A 19,242-nucleotide genomic window follows, 5' to 3' on the forward strand; every position below is an offset into this window, starting at 1 on the left:
AGCTACTAAATAAGATGATTCAAGCTGTGCCACTGCGACAGAAAAACAAGTGTAAAGCATTAAGATGTGTGCCAAGTCAGAATCAATTTAAAGATTCAAAATAAGAAAAAATAGCTGTATCAAAAATGCTACTTCCACATGAAATTGCATTTGGATCCAAAAAAAAAAAAAAAAAGCTCTTAAAATGGATTTCATGGTCTGATGGACAAAACATACAGCACTGAATACAAAAGAAAACCCTGGAGAAACGTTGTTCAAAGCCAGATGCAAACCACAAGGAGTAATGTGCCACTGCAAACAGAACCTGAATGTTAAAAACAGCCCAGCTGCAAAGCTTTTTACTGTGAACAACCTTCAATTCACAAATTAATAACCCTGCAGACCTTGAATGTTTTTGCATAGACATTACTTTCAGTATTTTTCCTTTGGATCACAGGTGATGTCATCATTATTGTTCCAGGCTCTGAGTCATGACAAAACATCTTTGAGCTCCAAAGAAAAGTTTTCTACTCGAAAACGTCAGACTAATAGCCGTCAACCAATGTTTTTTTTTAATATCGTCAATACTATAGCAAGCTTACTTGTCTGATTTTGCTTAATTGCAGTCTCTTGAATGCAGTGATACTTTTTCAAAACAAGTATGCCGAACATTACAGCCATTAAAGGGATAGTTCACCCAAAAATGTAGGCTTTTATTCACATACACGCATACATCAACGCACACATCAGGTGTGGTAAACGAAAGCTCAAGCATGTTTGCTTGAAGTGCGAGAACCAATGAGGTTCATTCTCTGTGTTACGCAGCACGTTTGAGCTTCTGTAAGAACCAATGAGCTTTGTTCTCATGCATCAAGCAGGTTCGGTTGAGCTTCTGTTTATGTTCGCTGAATTAAATATGTTCATCATATAAAGCCATCGAGTCTCTCCGGAAAACTCGGACTAAACCGCTCAATTCATATGTATTAGTTTTACGATCTTTTTAAAGCGTCAAAGTGGTAGTTGCGTAGACTGTCAATGGAGGGACAGAAAGCCCTCCGAGTTCATCAAAAAGATCTTCATTTGTTTTCCGAAGATGAAAGTCTTGAGGGTTTGGAACGACATGAGGGCGAGTAATTAATGACAGAATTTTTGGGTGAACTAGCCTAACTCTTTAAGAACCATTGAACCAATAAAGCATCTACGGCCCTGGAAAAGGAGATTTCCGAACGCTAGAGCAAATAAACATGCAAAATAAAAAAGGCCTGAGGGGAATTAGGCCCCTGATCTAAGCCAAGACAGAAACTCATGAGACATGAAAACAACCTACTCTCGTCTTACTAACCACTTTAACTCTAGCCAAAGGCCTGAGTTTGTGTCCACAGCTCTAAATGACCGAGCAGGATGTTTCTCGCTGAGGTTCAGACTCCGGAGCCGGACTGGAGATGTGCTCACACACTCTGCTTACGCAAACACAGCAAGGGGCCATTGAGACTCTATGAATAGATGGTCTCTCATCATCTGAGAGGGCATCAGGATGAGATACAAGGCAACTGCAGAACGTTACCAACAGCAATGATTGTGTATTACTAAAAAAAACACACACAAAATGTGTTAAAAAAAAAAATACAGTAGCAAAGCAATGCACCAAATTCATGCAAATCATGTTCAGGCCACAACTTTTCCCTCCTCTTCCAGTTGTTTACAGGTTTCCACCAGCGGCTCTGAGTCTAGTCAGGCGGATATCTATTGATCAAAACAGGTCAGTATTTGATTAAAGTACTGAAAGGACAAGCTTCACATCAAGTCATCAGGATCCCCCCTTTCAGCTGTATCAAGTGATGCTGCTGAATACGTGATCGTGCATTGAGCATCACAGACGGGGAGATTTAAAGCCACATCCCCCTCCGTATATTTATACCGCTGCCCAAGAAGAAAAACAACCCCGATCACGTACACACACCCCTCTTCCGTCGAATGAACTTAAGCAACAGCACAGACAATCATAACTGCTTAACAAAACACCCATGATCGCTCACTTCATCACGGTCACGCGCTTCTTAAACGCAGCAAATATACATTTGGATTTGCACCGTAAAGTGCTGGAACTGCATCTGGCTAAAGAGGTGCGTAGCGGTAAGCTAATGTAATTCCGCGTCAGAATCTTCAAGAAAGATATTTAACGGACAGCGAACACAGGTTTAACACAACGCAAACTTGATTCGTGAAGCTACTTACCTTGTTTTAGATGGCAGAAAAGCTAGTTTGATTAATCCGTGAGTGCAAATCTGGATTCCCTCTTTCGCTATACTTGCTACTTTTAAACTGTGCTCTAAAATGTGCAGCTCCATCTTTTGCGTCTTCTCATTTGTGGTACATCTAAAACATATATATAACTGCCTATTGCGTTTTGATAAAAAAAAAAAAGAAAAAGAATAAATAAATAAATAAGTAGAGCTTATGGACAGGGCTTTAAAACCTTCAAACGGAGCGGAAAGGAGGGGAGAGAAAAGGAAAAGTTATCTGCCGAGGAAAAGAGAGAAAGAGAGTAAAGCGGGGTGAAATAAAAGAAAGCACAACGAGGTAAACGGGAAGGGAGAAAAAAAGAGGACTGTCGGCCCCCGTGTTTCCACTCCGACAAGGATTGGAATGGGCCAGCAGCTGGTAACAGTGAAACAAACAACCTGTCAGTCAAAAAAGTGGGCGGGACGAATTGTACAAGAAGTGCATGTTGGGATATGTAGTTCAGCGCTACGAAGTTCATCGATGCACATTGTCGCTTTGAAATGTAGTCATAAAATGCCATGTCATTTGTTTTTGTTTTTAATAGAAAAACAATTAGTTAAGTTTTTCAAACTCAAAATATTTGCCCATAGTAATGTCTTTATTTAACTGAAATGACAAGATGTAGGCCTATTAGCTATGTTACACAGCTCACATTTATGAGGCCCAGGACAACATTTTTATTGATGGGCACTTGCTCCATCAAGCCCAATGAGGTCATACCATAGAGGACCTTAATACCCCCTTCATCACAGGGCTTGGGACAATGCTTGTTTGATATACATTTAGAAAATCTTACCCACCATGAAGAAAATGTACTTTTAGTGAGGTAAAAAAAAGTTTTAAAATCACTTGGTCCAGTTTCCTAAATTAAAGGAATGAGACAATTTAACCGCTGTCACGTTCTCCCAAACCCTAGTATGTGACCTTTTCTTGAGCCTAAACAAAATACTGCAAATCATTGTGTAATGTGATGGAGGCTTTTCAATCAATATCAAACTGTTCTGCCTTTATCTATACGGAAAAAAAAAGACAATGGGTGGAACTTTGGTTCCTTTTCAAGATTAAAGATGACACATGAAACTAGACACATGTATGTAGCCAATTAAAGTAACTTTCCCCAGGTGGAGTTGTAAAACATGAACAAGAAAAAAAAAAACATGACAATGCATCAAGTAATTTAGAACAACCATATCATATGCATGTAATAAACATAGATCACGACACCCATTCATTTAGCAATTCCTGGCCAGAGTGCGTCATCAAAGAAACGAAGGCAGAAGTTTAATAATTCACAAGTGCTGACTATTGGTAACCAGGGCCGGTGCTGCAGAGCGTCATAAAACAACAAGCATTCTTTGTGTGCAGCTGTGATAAGATCCCTGGGACACTCTGATCTCTCACAGGGACAGGCATTGTTCAGTTCAAAGGACACAACTCCTCTTCAGATGCGGTTTCTTTCAGCATTAACACTCTAAACACAGAGCTTACGGTAAGCTTCAGGCTTCACACAGGCGATGGATGGTTTTGCATTTAAATATCAGGTATGTTTGCACTTAAATTAAAAACCACAGTTTTAACTCTGACAGTCTTTCAAGGACCAACATGCTTTGTTCCAGTTAAAGTTATAAGACACTAAAAATACCAAATTAAGATTTTTAAATGGAGAATCTTTAGCTTTACAAACAAGAAATTTGTGTTTGGCCAGCAGTGCAAATGTTTGTTGAAAACTTAGATTGACCAACAGTTTAAAAACAAAAAAGTTGAAGTACCTTCACATCAGATTACATTTATGTCTCAACACAAGGATCAGTTTTACACCTTTTAAAGCAAAAGTTTGTATTTGGTTTCTTTAAATCCATGAAAAGGCTTCATGAAACCTTAAGTGCAAGTGGAAATTAACTCAAGAGATAAAAACAAATAAAATGCTTAATTGCCATTGTTCAGGCCAAGCAAGTTTAGACTTATCACTCCCGACTAGACACCTTATGAAGAAATGCTCGGCTGAAAACTACGCTTTAAAACATTCCCCAAAGGTCGCCAACAGAACATTCAAGCTCTCACAAATAAAGGCTTAGTTACACTCAAAGGCAGCTTGTCAAAGCAGAAGTGGAGCACTAAAAGCTGCGTTCTGCAGAGAATCTTTTAATCTGAACCTCATGACCCACATGAAGGCCTGAGAACCAAACTCTTAACTGCAAGAGTTAGGGTCATGACATGGTTTTCTCTTAATTTTAATGTTCCCTGAGGTTTACTCGTTAAAGTTTTGCACAAAAAACAAATGCATATGCAGAAAAACTGTTTTCAACCCCTCATTTTGGCCCGTCTGAAATGATCCGTTTTAAAGGGCGGCTCCTTTTAAGGCTTGTCATTAAACGTCCACTTATGAATGGCCAACATCATTGATTAGGAAAACATCAACACCCCCATTATTGCATGCATTTAGAAATGTAAAACTTAAAAGCATTATGAAATTGTTTACTTGCAATGTAGCCGTCAGATCCTGTACAGTTGGCCACTTTATCTCGCGTGAACTTCCACTGCCTCATTTAAACTTAATTTGCAGTCAAATGCTTCAAACAAACAGAATTATACAATATCCAAACAAGTTAAATACTTTGTTTACGAGGACGACGTTTTAAGCTCGCAGGATGTTTTAATGCTACAAAAGGCCTGTTATGCATGAAAAGTAATCATTTAACTGCTGAATTACATGCCCAGAGTATTTTTGGGATTTTACACCGTTCCAATTCTACACCCTTCGACAAAAACACTTAAGGAAAAAAAACATGCATACAACAGATAGATTTTAAACTTCATTTATTGAAAACTACATTTCCACAAAACTCCAAAGCAGAGGAAGGTTTAGTTTCCCACGCAGTATGATCTCATCAGCACCAACTGTTGTTAAAGACAAAGGGCAATTACATTCATAATCAGAGCTAATTCAATATGCCACTGATGAAGTATATGAGGTGTTGCCCTAAAGACCACAGGCATTTTATTTAGCAAAAAACCCTGCAAAACATCTCATAGGGCACTGCTGTGGGATCACGGCGTTGAGGATCGCCAGTGAGGAGAAGTGGCTGACCCCCTTTGAAAGTGATCCAAAGATGTGAAATGGCACTCACCTCGCAAGTCTGGCTGGGAAACCCTTCACTCCAAGTCCAAACCTGATATAGAAGAAACAATTAAACAAACCTGTACAACCTAGCATTTAGAGTTCAAGTGCATTTAAGGAAATGTTCCTAATAAATCTGAAAGTGACTCATTAGGATGGGTTTTAATTTTTGGTCACGTCCACAGCAAGTCAGGAACCACATATCCTAAAAGCCTTGGTAATATGACCAAATACATCACGTTCATGCAACTGGGAATGTTCAAGACCAAAAGACAGAAGCCTTACTTTTCATTTTACAGCACTGTGTGGAAGAACAACGCCCTGCCAGCATTTACTCTTCAATCTCACCATATGAGACCTGTGGGCACAGCACAAACAAGACAGGATTATCAAGACACGCTGAGCTATTGAAACAATGTAACAAGGCTTCTAAAAAGGGCAGGTCGCAGTATGCCGATATCCTCCCCGGAGAGCGTCTTGGATGAGTGTTGGGCATATGGGAGAATTGACTGCACACCACTGACACTCATTCCACACTGCATGCATTACATGTTATGAGAAATGTACAGGGTTTTTCTTCTGTCTAGTACAGAGTCTGAAATGGTTCCATAAAGGATTTAGTCTAAAACCTTCCTTTCCGTAAACCTAGTCTGCTCTGATTGGTCAGACGGCCCAATCTGTTCTGATTGGTCTAGAGCTTACAGCACGTGTCAGAAACGAAACAGCAACGTTGGCGTCCGTTTTTTGGTATCAATACCAGCACGAGTCTTCCTTTTGCAGTGTATACAAAGTGGATTTGCAGAGCTAAAAAGACTTTGACACGAACACGAATTAAACTCTTCCAGTCTCCACTACAACTACAGTAGCCTGGTTTTCCATTACAGATTTGCGCACAACTTTTGGGATATTTTCTAAATGTCGATAATCTATTGCAAAGTGACGGTGTTTCCATTAACCGGTTATGCAACAAGTGTAATTTTCTCCTCTGGCAATAAATCATTCCAAAAATCATGGCAATGGATGTTGGTAGGTTTGTATAAATTGCAGCCACCGCACTAGCCATTATTTTTAATTGAAGATGTAGGTGTGTAAGGCAAGGAAAGCCCCAGGAACAGCCAGGTAATGAGGCGTCTTGGGCGTTTCTCCCTCCTATCTGCTTCGAGGTCTTGATAAATTGTGGCATTTCTTTGTCGTTTAGATTCCAGTATTCCCAGAATTCGTTTATGAGTTTAATAAAGAACACCTATTCAGTCCAAGCATAACATCTAATATTGGTTTATATTAGAGACATTTACAAAAAGAATATTTCTTGTTTTGATTAATAGTTTAGCAACAATGATCAAAAACATGAATAGAAAACGGTAACTGATATAAAAAGTAGAATTTTTGGTCAAAATGTGCAGCCCTACACAGCAAACCATGAGCTTTTTAAAAAAAATTTTAAACCAGTTACTTTCCCCCTCACACAGCCCTACTGCAATCATAAACAAATGGAAGATTTGGATTGAATGTCACAGGTCCTGCTGAGCTCGTCTTCACTAGACCTACTGCTAGAAAACGTGATTGGAAGCCAAGTTCGGAACAATACTACCTCTAGGAATACACTATATACTAACCAGTTTTTAAATTAGCAATGCAAACAGTAGGCGTTATTGCAAAGTTGGGCAATATAGAAAGTCATTCGGTCTACATTCTATATACTACTCTGCCAAATGTCAGATTTAACACCATATAGGAAAAATAACCTTCATAATGAGGTCTTGTCTCGACCACTGCCAGGACCAAACAACAAACACATAAGGTCCATCAAGAGCAGGTGTCGAGGTTCTCTAGCACTGGCATTTGAACATTTCAGTCAGACATACAACTGGATGCAGATACCAACAGTGCAGGCTAGTGTTGTTCAGAATAAGCCAATTGAACATTACATACCTCTAACACACCTCCAATCACCAAAGGGCTGGTGCGCCTCCTAGTGGACATCCTTCAGATCGCACCTACGGAGCAGAAGTTCACAGATGAGATGTTGCTCTTCACTGTGTCTGACAAGCGAAGGTACATCCTTTAAGCTAATTGAAATGTACTGCAGTGTTTTCCCACAAAGCTAATGATATTAGCAACATGGGTAAAGCGATACTACAGACTTGATCTCTGAGGTATTTCCAACGACTAAGCTCTACTGAGAGGGGCCAGTCGGGATAGACCTCATTCAAACAACTTTTTCCAAAATCCATTACAGATAAAATTAACAAATACTAGGCCTGTCGCAATTAATCTGATCATTTAGTCTAATTGCAATTAGATAACCCATAAATGTGTGCAGTTTAAATTTTAAATCAGGTTTTGCCATCCAAATAAGGGAAATATTGAAGCTATATGATATAAATAACTATAAATATTTTCACAACATTAAGTTAATTCATATCAGCCTATTTTATTACAAGTTTCATTATTATATTACATTCGATTCCAAGAAAAAATAAGGACTTGCAAGTGCCAATTTATAATTGTGACAGGCTTAGCAGATACTTTTACAACAATTGAAAAAAGTGCTAACGTGTAGTGACATTTACCATTTGAATAAGATTCCTCAGGAACAAAAAGCATTTTTTGATAAGGCAACATTGTGTTCTGGAGCCTGAAAAATAAATGGAAACATAAGAAAAGCATAGCACATGTACATTTTAAGCACACTCAAGGAGAGTTTGACTGTTCAGAAAAGCACATCCTCTTTCATGGTTTATAAGAGCAGTTGAACATTAAAGGCAATCATCATTAACAAACTCATTGTTAAATTCATCATTATCCCAATAAAATTCTTACCTACTGACCCGTCTGCTCACAGGAGGGCCGTTAAGGGTCACCCAAAACCTGCAAGTACATGGCAGTTTTGAAATTATGTGTGAACAATAAAAACAGGTAAAAGATTGCCCATGCTAAACATGTCTCTTCTCAAAAGTAACACTGTTATTTGGAGAGCACAACAGCGGGTTGCAAGAGAAGGGAATTGTATTTTTTGCACTGCACTAGTTCCTAAGCCCACTAGGACTAGACTGTGACTAGTTCTGTGCACTTAAGTTACTTTCTAAGCAAAGCAACCGAAAACACTTACCATACTGCATATGTAGGGTACAATAGGCTTCAAACCGCATGGAGAGAGTTAAGAACCACCTGGAGGGGGAAGGGGGAAAAAAAAGGTCTTCATTCACTCCCAAATTACAGCCGTTGCAATGACGACATGTCAGGATATCCCAGGCCTCATTGTCATCATTGCAACGGTTCAACAGTGATGAAAGCAAACCTGGTGTTTTTCTAGCCAGGCAGATCGAGGAATTTGTCTATTTGAGAAACTCCACTTGTGATTTTCTGCTGGGCAACTTAAGAGATCTGCTCAATTTTTACAAACGTGTTCCCCACAAGGACCAAATCACCCACAATAGATCAGCATAGCATTTGACTACAAAGGTAATTTTATGAAAGCTAAAATGAACTTTCTAGCTCACTGTATTGATCTATTGAGGATGATTTAGTCTCAGGAATCTACAGGACTATTCAACCACGTGGTGCAGAAAACGATTCGCTAGAACGTAAAAAACAAGTCCCTGCCTTAAACTTATTCAAAGGAAACAAATTAAACATAACAGAAAACAACCTTGATCAATGAAACTCTGAAGTAGCAACAAATTACCTAGTTTAAGTCAGACGTCTTCACACACACGCTCTCAAGCCAGCTGAATCAGAGGAGGAAGGAAGGAAACGGAAGAAGAACGTCTTTTTTATACTGCAGTTGCTAACTTTACGACATTTTACGGCTCTGCGTTTCTGTGGCAACGATTAAAACCGACAAACGTATCTAGAAATAACTGGACTATGGAGTATTTGTGAAAAATACTGTTTAAATAAAAAAGTAAAATAGGTTAAATTTACAGGGCATCTAGCTAAAAGTGAATTTAACAGAAAAAATGCCATCTTATTTTATTCAAGGTGAATCATTTTGTATGTATTATTATGATGAAAATAATAATCATCATTATTATTTAATTTAAAATATATATATATTTATTATTTATTATTATAAAATCCACAAACACAAGAAAAAATACTAACATATTTATCGTATACGGTTCTTTGTTGCTATAAAAAGAAAGTAAAACCATATCGATTGATCGATCAATCAGGGCTTTTGAAAAAACAGATAATTTTTCCATTATTTTTTTTATAATAATGGAACAGATAAAGAGCTAGATATCATCCACACCTAAACATTGCAATAGTACCAAAGCAACAACGACATTATTATTATTAATAATAATAGTTTAGTTTGGGAAAAGCGGCAAAAGCACGTCACGTGACCTCACTCACTAATGTTAGCGCCATTATATTCACGCGAGTTATATCAAAGTAACGTTACGCTTGACCATTTAAACTGTGATAGGCATATTTTCTTTTTTATCATGGGGGCTTGTTTTTCAAGGAAAAATATCTCTGCTGATGTTTATAGATATTGGTCTGCAATAGCAACTTCTCTTCGCCTCGGCTGGCTAGGGACCGAAAACATCAGGACGGTTAGTGTTACTACTAACGTTACTAGCTAGTTAAAACGAACTAAACTAATTTGTTCGTTATTGAACAAGAGAGCTAGCTAGTATGCTGAATTTAATAATTAAGTTGCTATCAAGTCAGGGTTAGAAATACTAGATGCATGGTGACATAACGTTAGCCGTTTGTACAATAAAAGCTTTCTTTATAAAATTCTCTGATTGCGTTCTTTTACCTAGGAGATGAAAATGTGCCAGCTTGCTCTTACCCCTAATCTATTGAACTCTTCCGCTGTAGAAGAGGATTACCTCGGCCTGGAGGAACATCTGAGAGAGGTAACGTTAACGTTACTGTGGAAATATCAACAGTTGTAACGTAACTCACTCACGTCTGTATATATTTGCTCTTTTCTTGGTAAGTTTCTCTCATATTTCACTTTAGTGTTAGTTCCGTTTTAAACCAGATCAGATGTTCCCAAATGAAGCTGTGATAATCTGCATCTTCAGTATTATCACTACAAATAAGACCAAATATATCTTCTTTTTTTATACTTATTTGTATTAGCAGTATAGAGGGAGATTGCAGAGTGTCTTCAAGGTGAGAAATGAACAAATATTAACAAGTTTAGGTCTAATCTCCATACTAAGAATGTCAGTCTTAAAATTTGTAATAATATTTGAATAAAGCTGAAGATGACAATTTTCCCAGGCTGGACATCACTTTTGGCCACTACACTTCCCGGCCAAAACAAAAACAAAAACAAAAAGTCACTGTTTGGATTTAAATAGGCAAATAGTCTGATTGGGTCATTATTGCAGTGATTATGATGTTTCTAGCATGTTATATGTTTGACAACAGTTCTTCTAACCCTAATTGATGGAGTGTGTAGCTTTTCATTTCTTAACCATGTAGGAAGACACGTCATGACCATATTCCAGGATGACAACATCAAGATTCATCAGGCTCAAATAGTAAAAGAATGGTTTGGAGGGAGCATGAAGAATCATTTTCACACATGAATTGGCTCCTCTGAGTCCAGACCTTAAATTCCTGGAAAAATCCTGGACTCTTGGATTGTCAATACAAGTTATTCCCCAAAAACTGATGCACATCTTCATGGAAACAAATGTTGTGATGCACTTTAAATCCGAACAGCGACTTTTTTTTTTTTGACCGGGTAGGTTATATACAGTATATCAAGATAAAGTCACTCTATTACAAGTTATGCAAGTGACAATTTAGTTTTTCAATAAAAAAAAAGAAAAGAAGAAAGTGTTTGTTTTATTTCTCATACGTTTTTAGATAAATGGCATCAATCTCAGACAGGTTCGTTCAATATTTTGCCAGATCTACTTGGGTAAATGGAAAACCAACTTAAAGAGGCTGTTCCACACTCTCAAGCAAGTCATAGCTATCACTGTCAAACAAATGAATTGTACTAAGAGGGCAGTTATCCCTATAAAAAGCCACTGTCGAGCAGCAAACAGGTATTTAAAGCTGCTGGCGTCTCTCTGGAGTCTCGAGAACCTCTTCATGCAGGCTCTAACCAAAGCTCACAAAGGGGAACGTTTACAGTGCTTGTAGAAATAGACGAAGACTCATTTTTAAATAGTTGTACAGTCACCTACCCCAAATGTGTATTGTTGCCTACCCTTATGGTTATAGGGTGCTGATGTCTCACGTGGCGATGAGCGAGGCCGGACACCTTTACACGTGGCAGCAGGAGAGGGCTATGAAGGCACTGTTCGCTTCTTGCTGCAGCAGGGAGCAGACGTGAATGCCATTGACCGTGATGGAGTAACTCCCCTTCAAGATGCCATACACGCCAAGTACTTGTCACATTTGTGTGCTTCTTACTGGATATACATTTCAACCCAGGGTCAAAAATGATCTTTTCCATTAAGGAGCAATATTTGCCCCCTGTAATTGATTTCCAGGGGTATTTTTTTACCTCTGCACAGGCAATTTTTTATAATTACTTCATTAACTGCATCTGTGTTGTCTTTTATGTCAGACACTTGAGTTTAGCCAATTACTTAAATCACTCAGAATACTATAACAATAAGATTTTATCAACATCAACAGAAGCCATCTTTACACCACAAAGATATGGCATGTTTATTTAGACAGACTGTTTAATGCTGCTCATGTATTTACACTGCAATTGCCTATATAAAACAGTCTATGTAAATTATAACATTTAACAGGAACTCATTACACTTCAATTTTATGATAAAATCATTATTGTTTATTATTGCTCTTGATATTGTAATGATTACATTACAATGTTTGTGGAAATGGCACATCATATTCTAGCTACACAGACAAAACTGTTTATGATTGGTTTATTGCTTTTTATGCTTTAGAAAATCGAGGCTTCATATTGGTTATTTTAGTAGCTTGAAAAAAAAAACATTTATTCAAACTGGGTCTGGGAATAAATTAAATACAGAGAAAGCGAGCAAAAAACACTGAAGCAGTCCAGCATGCGTTTAAGCACTCTCTCAAAAACTCTCGTTACAATTAGTGAAGCTGTCTACACTACAAAATGAATCTCTTACATGCATAGGATCTGCACTTGGTTGTTTAAGATGAGAGAATACCCAAGAGTGCAGAATTCAGCTGTGACTAATCTAAACTCTGATTTGCCATTGCATTCATAAGCTATACAGAAACATGTTTTTTTAAAAAAAAATTTATGTATAATGCAGCAAAAAAAAAAAAAAAAAAAAAAAACTGATGGAACGTGTGCGGATCTAAATGTTATGCTGCAGTTGACACTTTTTATTCATCATCAAATTTCTCTTTAATCCTAACAGGCCACATTAATTTCCATACCCTGTTGCATACGCACATTTACTGATTCACCTTTTAAATCAACAGGAGTCTGGTGGTGGTGAAGCTGTTAGTTTCTGCAGGGGCAGTTTTGGAAAAATCCTCAGAGGAACTTGGGGCTGAGATGTGCTGGTGAGTGGGATTTATGTTTTTATACAAAGGTACATTTTATAAAAGAGGGCACTTGATAAAAGGTATCAGTCTGACGTGCCGAATATGTTATATCTTAACTATATAGCAATAATTGTAGTCTTATATGGATTTGGATTGTGCTTGAATGTGGATTGTGCTTTTCAGTCTTGCATCCCTTGGAGACACAGAACAGATGGAGGCGTTGAAGGAGGCTGGAGTCAGTTTGAATGTTTCTGATGTTCACGGTCGAACTCCCTTACATGTGGTGAGGGTTTCTCAGAAATGTTAAGTAAATGGTCCTATGAGGAGCATTTAAGCTCGGCTCATCTTCCTTCATTTGCTTTATTAGGCGGTGTGCACATATCAACCTGAAATGGTGCAGTTCTGTATCAGCAATGGATCCAATCTTGAGGTATGGACACAAAGGATTTAGAATCAATTGTTTATCTGGCAAGAGTTTGGATACACCTTATTTTTTTCATTATTGCTATGCAAGTAAGGATATATAGTACCTATACTAAGTAGGGATGCATGACATATCAGCCACCATATCGGTATCGGCCGATATATGTTCATTTTTAATGTTATCGGCCCAAAAGAAAATTTGGCAGATATATTAAAGTTGGTAAATAATGGATTATTTCCTTCCGTTGAGACATTTCAGATGCGCACTGTTCGCCATGGTGGTTTTTAATTGCTTGAAATCACTTCAAAAAGGAAAATACGGTTAAGTGCAGCACGAGTCTGTCATATAGGCTACATTAAATTATAATGAGGACATTATAATTGTGTGCTTGGGACATTTTAATGTTGAGACTTTTGTTTTTGAAATCAGGCTCTCAAAAATGATATATAAAGTTGGATTTAGATGATGGGTTATCGGCTTTCACATATAAAGAATTATCGGTATAGGTATCGCCCAAAATTTTCAGAACAATCTTATATTTTACAGACTGTAAAGTTGCCATCCTGTGGCTTATCATCTCTGCACACTGTTTTCAAGGTTTTTAAGTTCATGAGAAAGCCAGATGTGTCCAAACTTTTCACTCTCGGTACTGTTAGGATACAAAAGCATCACTCCGGGTGTGTTCACACTTGTAGTTCAGTTCACTCGGTATGTTTGGTCTGGACCCCCCTCCAAAAAAAATAATTTAGTCCTGGTCCGCTTAGTGTTCACATTAGCATTTTAAATTTTGAAACCTAAAGATACTGAACCCAAAGGCATAGGAATATGTTCACAACCTGATTGGTTGACTTTTATTACATATATTTCTTGATGGAACTTTACAGAACATCCAAAACAATGATGTGTTCTGGGATAAAAGTTCATTTTAATCGAACCAAACATGCCAAGTGTGAACACACCCTGTATCTCGTCGTATTTTAATTATTAAAAATGACACTTCAATCTTCTCTGAAATAACAGCAAAGGGACAGGTTGAACAACAGGCCTGTAGATGATGCTCAGAGACTAGGCTTACAACACTTTGTGAAGCAGTTGAGTGATCAGGCCCATCCACTCAACCAGGCCACAGAGGAACAGCAGCTGTCTGAACTTGTCTAAGGGTTCAAAGGTTAAAGTTCATTGTCACTGGTTCTTCCAGATCATTAATTCCAATTTTTAAAAGCATTGTTTCATAAAAGGATGGAAAAAAAAAGGTAATGTGAACTTTTGTTTTAGACGTTTTTAGAGCAACTAAAATAGGTTAATGAAACAATAAAACATTCCTAACATTAGTTTTGTCTTAATCATTTGTATTCAATATTCAGTTTTTTAAAACCGAGTTCCAAGAGCACTGTTTATTTCCAGTTTGATATTAATCTCCAAGACAAAAAGAGTTGAACTCATTTTCAGGTGTTTATTTGATATGGGTTTCCAGTAAATAGCAAATATTATTTGCCATAGTAAAAAACACACTCTAGATATAATACTTTGAAGTTGGACAAAAAATGAAAGTAAAATACAGATTCTGGTGTCTGACGGCACTTGATAATGACATTATACTGATACTCTTTATATGATATTTTCGCTATATGTTGTTGACTAACCCACAACGGGTTAAAAAGATCTTATAAATGTGGTTTAAATAAACATATTTAAGTTGTACAGTAAGGGAGAAAGAGCCAATCGGTTTCTTTTTTTTTAGTTTGAATGTTTAGCACTACCAGATGCCAGAATCTGAAGTTATACGGGCATCCTCCACCTCAGTGCAAGGATACCCATAGTGTGTCTTTAAGAGGCATATTCCAAGAGACACAATGTTTTAACAGTGTAACACAGACAAGAATAGAACTTATGCCATATGTATCATATTGTTTCCATATTAAAAGCTAATATCAATCTAGGAATCTTTGTAAAGTGAGCGGTGCAAAAACACACGGTTAGAAAAAAAAAGGCACGATAATTCGGCCATTCGGTGCAAGATTAAGGTGAACCAGGAGGAGAAATATATTGACTTCATCAGAGAACCACTATAATATGCAAACAATCGCCTGAGAGTTAAAAATGATCAAAACAAGACAAGATTTATTTTTTGTAACATGCAGTCACATGTCCAGTCAATGGAGCAACCTGACGGGCAATGCGATAGCGTTCAAAAGTACAAAAACGGTCTGAAAAGGAAGGCTGACATTCTTGTAGCATCCAAGAGCAGGAACTGTCTTTTTACAGAGAAGAACAGCAGTATCAAACATTAAGCAAAGTTATTTTAATGACAGCCCAAGAACATTGCATGCATTTTTATGCCATAGAGTTTGTGTACAAAAGCAAAAAGATTACAAAAATGTCACAGGAGTGGCTTGCACAATGAACGTCGTCAGAGAGCGATAAGTTTGCTCAGTTGGTGAACACACACCGTAGGGCTGTATACAGGAGTTTCAATGCGTTCCAACTAATGGCCAACATCTGAAGTCTATGGAAGCTTGTTTCTGCCACTGAATACAAAATAAAAAAAGGTAATTGTGACTTAATTTCACAATTCAGACTTTTTTTCCAGAATTAGTCGGAATTACCTTTTAAAATGTTTTATTCTGTGGCGGAAACAAACTCCTATAGAAGTCTGATCTCCAATGTAGAGTTTCCCTTAAAATGAAAAAAACAGAAAAACAAAAAAATAATAATAATAATTCTACTGGTAATTAAAAAACCAAAAACATTTTGTCAAACATACAGTAATATAATATCTACAAAACCCACCAACGGCATGCTAAATATGCAATACATTAAAATAATACACTGGTTATAATTTAATGCCACAAAATAACACAACTTCATGAAATACACAAAAGTAAAAGAAACGTGTTAAATGACTTTAACACGGCATTTAAAAAAATATATTGAATCATTTTTAAAATGCTCAAAGGAAGAATAAGATAAACATGCTATTAATAAATCTCAAAACAATAGTAACTTGTAAAAGTTTGTCAAGTCCATTTTTGATTTACAGACTTTAGAATAAGAGATGTTGTGTATGGATTGGGCTTGGGCACAGTGTTTCATCTGAAAATCAATAATTAATGGTCAAGCAAGAGTTGTATAAACCTCCGGATGAAAGTTGTCCATAATCCATGGTCTTCAATTCTAGGATAGTGCCTTTGTGTTTCCTCTGTGTAAACAGGGTTTGGGCTCTGTCTGAAACTCTGCTGTGTGATTTCTTAATGGCACAGAGTAGACTAACTAGGAGGTTATTCAATTTAATTAAAAAAAATATAACGAATACCAAAAATATTCTAGCATTTTGTAATAGACGGGGAAAGTAAAAACCTTTTTAAATTGTATGAATTTTAACCTCCACTGACAAATATAATCTCCTCAATCATCAGTCTACAGTTTATGCCCTGGCCTCAGACAGGTTTTAGACTGTATTCTAAGATGTAAACAATATGCAGTTCTGCCTTGTTTTGAAAATTGTATTTTCAGAGCCCATTTGCTGCCACGATGCATACGCGTAATAATACATATACTGAGAGTCAACATCTGTAAACAGCATTCTTGAATACACATAAAACCTCAGAGATAGACAAGAAAATGGAGAAAGAGAGCAGTAGAGTGTGGTTAAGTATTTGAAGACAGGAACTGATCTCTTGTTGGCTGTGAGAACAATCTCTCTCCATTTTCAATGAGGTTGTACAAACACAGGTTGATTAAAGACCCTTATATAAGCCCAAAAGCCACATCAAGCCACACAATCAGACTGCAAGCTCAACACCAGGACAAGTACAAGAGATAGAGCAGGTGTGTTAGTTGGGATCAGATACGGGCACCCATCTCTAAATCAGTGGACTGCTGGAGTGTTGATCTATCCATCACAGGCTGCTGGGCTTCACATCAACATCATGTAGGGATGGGATGGGACGGGGCTTCTGCAACCACTTGAAAGGGAGCCTTTCAGTCATTGTACCCTGAACCAGGGAGTTCATTGGTTAAAGTGTGCCAGCGCTCGATTTTCTTGTCCTTGTTTTTCAGACAGTCAAACCAGTGTTTTAGCCTCTCGCCGTTGGCATTTATACCTAAAGAGACTCCACCTGGAGAAAAGGTGGAAGAGTTCATTAAAACAGCCAAAAACAACCAAAGGCCAGAAGTTCCCCGTGGGACTCAGGCCTCAACTATAAGGATAACCTACTGGAGAAAGTTTCAAGCCAGTTGACAAACTTCGCACTACGGCCGATTTCCAAACAGAAGTGCGCCTCCCTATGCCCTACTCACTATGAAGTGGGGACTGTGGATGGAGCAGCGCACTTGTGTGTCTAATAAATACAGTTTTTAAAATATGCTTTATATGTAGGTGTGTTTGCATATGTTCCCTCTCTGCTCTCAACTTTGCCGTCTCTTGTTTGGACCCTGCAGGCAGTTGCATTTACGCAACACATCTACTGTTCAACAGCTTTCTTACCTATCAAACTTATTTAAAATTACTTTTGATGTATGACAAAAATATGTGTAATTGAATTATCCTGTTTATTTGTTAACTCGAACTCTGCCGCCATAAAATGAATCCCAAAGACTCGCCACCCTGGTTCACATGACCATGAGCGATAAAAAGACTTCTTTGAAGTTACCGTCGCATGTTCGCTTCGCTAACAGACTTCTAAAGGGCCCTTCGTGAAGGGATTCGGTCGATCACTTTCTTTTTTTCCCAACTTTTTTGCATTTTTTACAACAACAGGTGACATCATACAGTGAACAAAATAAACACAGTACAGTGGGATCAGAATGTCACCTGCCACCGGTCCCCTACCCACCCACGAACCAACCCAACACAGGCCCAAAAACGAGGACAAACACAAACCCATGCATACCAACAGACATTCACCAAAACAAACACACAACTTACAAACTAAAACAGTAAAAAGGGTAGACAAAGTAAGTAGAGATGGGCAGGGAAGAAGGCAAAAGGGGAAAGAGACTAAATAAACGGAGTGGTGGTTAAAAAAAAAAAAAAAAAAAAAACATGACATACTGACATGGAGGGGTTCAATCCTCCAAATCAGGAGACAGGGTGAGGGAGTCAACCAGCCCCAGGAGAGGGTTCCAGGTCCCAAGAAATGTTGAGGAAGAACCTTTCAAAGAAGATCTGAGCTTCTCCATCCTCAGATTGTCAAGCACCTCTTTAATCCAACGGTCGTGCGTAGGGGGGCGGGAGAGCTTCCAATTGAACAGAATCAGTCTTCAAGCTAGCAAAGATGTAAATGCCAGGGCCCACCTCAGCGCAACAGGGAGGTCAGTGTCTGGGGAAATGCCAAAAATGGCTGACAAAGGGTCGGGATGGATAGTGTGCCCGTAGGCTTTACTCATGGTGTCAGAAAAGTTCATCCAAAAAGTTGTCAATTTAGGGCAAGATCAAAACATGAGTATGGTTGGCAGGGGACTGATTGCACCTGTTACAGGTGTCCCGGACAGTGGGGTATATTTTAGACAGTTTTGCATTTGTGTAATGAACTATATGAAGGATCTTGCATTGGATTAGTCCATGACGAACACATATGGAGGAAGAGTGGACCATAGCCTGAGCATAGTCCCACTGTTCGTCCGTAATAGTCATGTTCAGGTTGCCCTCCCACGCAGCTTTTGAAAGGGCACCAGGGTACGCAGAGGTCGATCCTAGTGGGGTGGGGTGGGGTGGGGGGGGGGGGGGGGGGGGGGGGGGGGTTTGGAAAGTGGAGGAACGTCTTCTTAACAAAGTCTCTAATCTGAAAAAAGCGGAAGAGGTATGATTTTGGCAAATTGTAAAGAGAAGAGAGCTCTATGAAGGAAGCAGATATACCATCCTTGTATAGGTCCTTAACGCAGATGATGCCGTTACTGTGCCAGGCCCTGAAAGCCAAATCTGATCTCGAGGGAGTAAAGACATGGTTTT

At 38.2% G+C, this 19,242-nt stretch overlaps 3 protein-coding genes and 1 long non-coding RNA gene across 5 annotated transcripts in view; 1 reads left to right on the forward strand and 3 right to left on the reverse strand.

The window, feature by feature from the left end:
* The window catches only part of castor2 (cytosolic arginine sensor for mTORC1 subunit 2), an 18,856-nt gene extending 16,229 nt beyond the window's left edge, over positions 1-2,627 (reverse strand). The window contains exon 1 of the mRNA XM_079872948.1: positions 2,215-2,627. Within this exon, the coding sequence (XP_079729074.1) occupies positions 2,215-2,327 (113 nt within the window). The 5' untranslated portion in view covers positions 2,328-2,627. The remainder of the gene's footprint in view (positions 1-2,214) is intronic.
* Positions 2,628-5,063: 2,436 nt separating this feature from the next.
* LOC307159522 lies at positions 5,064-9,132 on the reverse strand. The gene is made up of 8 exons (XR_013821396.1): positions 9,069-9,132; positions 8,493-8,551; positions 8,204-8,251; positions 7,954-8,018; positions 7,313-7,377; positions 5,666-5,738; positions 5,391-5,432; positions 5,064-5,160 (listed from the first exon to the last, which is right to left on the reverse strand). It is a non-coding gene; the product is annotated as an uncharacterized lncRNA (long non-coding RNA).
* Positions 9,133-9,734: 602 nt separating this feature from the next.
* Positions 9,735-16,170, forward strand: LOC307159290 (L-asparaginase). The gene is made up of 7 exons (XM_079872553.1): positions 9,735-9,945; positions 10,159-10,254; positions 11,585-11,748; positions 12,803-12,886; positions 13,052-13,151; positions 13,236-13,298; positions 14,313-16,170. The coding sequence occupies exons 1-7, from the start codon at positions 9,745-9,747 to the stop codon at positions 14,448-14,450; spliced, it is 846 nt and encodes a 281-aa protein (XP_079728679.1). The 5' UTR covers positions 9,735-9,744; the 3' UTR covers positions 14,451-16,170.
* Positions 16,171-17,124: 954 nt separating this feature from the next.
* doc2b (double C2-like domains, beta) overlaps positions 17,125-19,242 on the reverse strand; it is a 228,462-nt gene continuing 226,344 nt past the window's right edge. For both annotated transcript variants that reach the window (XM_079872550.1, XM_079872551.1), the window contains one exon: positions 17,125-17,410. In XM_079872550.1, coding sequence (XP_079728676.1) covers positions 17,274-17,410 — 137 coding nt within the window. In that variant the 3' untranslated portion in view covers positions 17,125-17,273. The remainder of the gene's footprint in view (positions 17,411-19,242) is intronic.

This window comes from Squalius cephalus, assembly GCF_949319135.1.
Source record: "Squalius cephalus genome assembly, chromosome: 5".
Lineage (NCBI taxonomy): Eukaryota > Metazoa > Chordata > Actinopteri > Cypriniformes > Leuciscidae > Squalius > Squalius cephalus.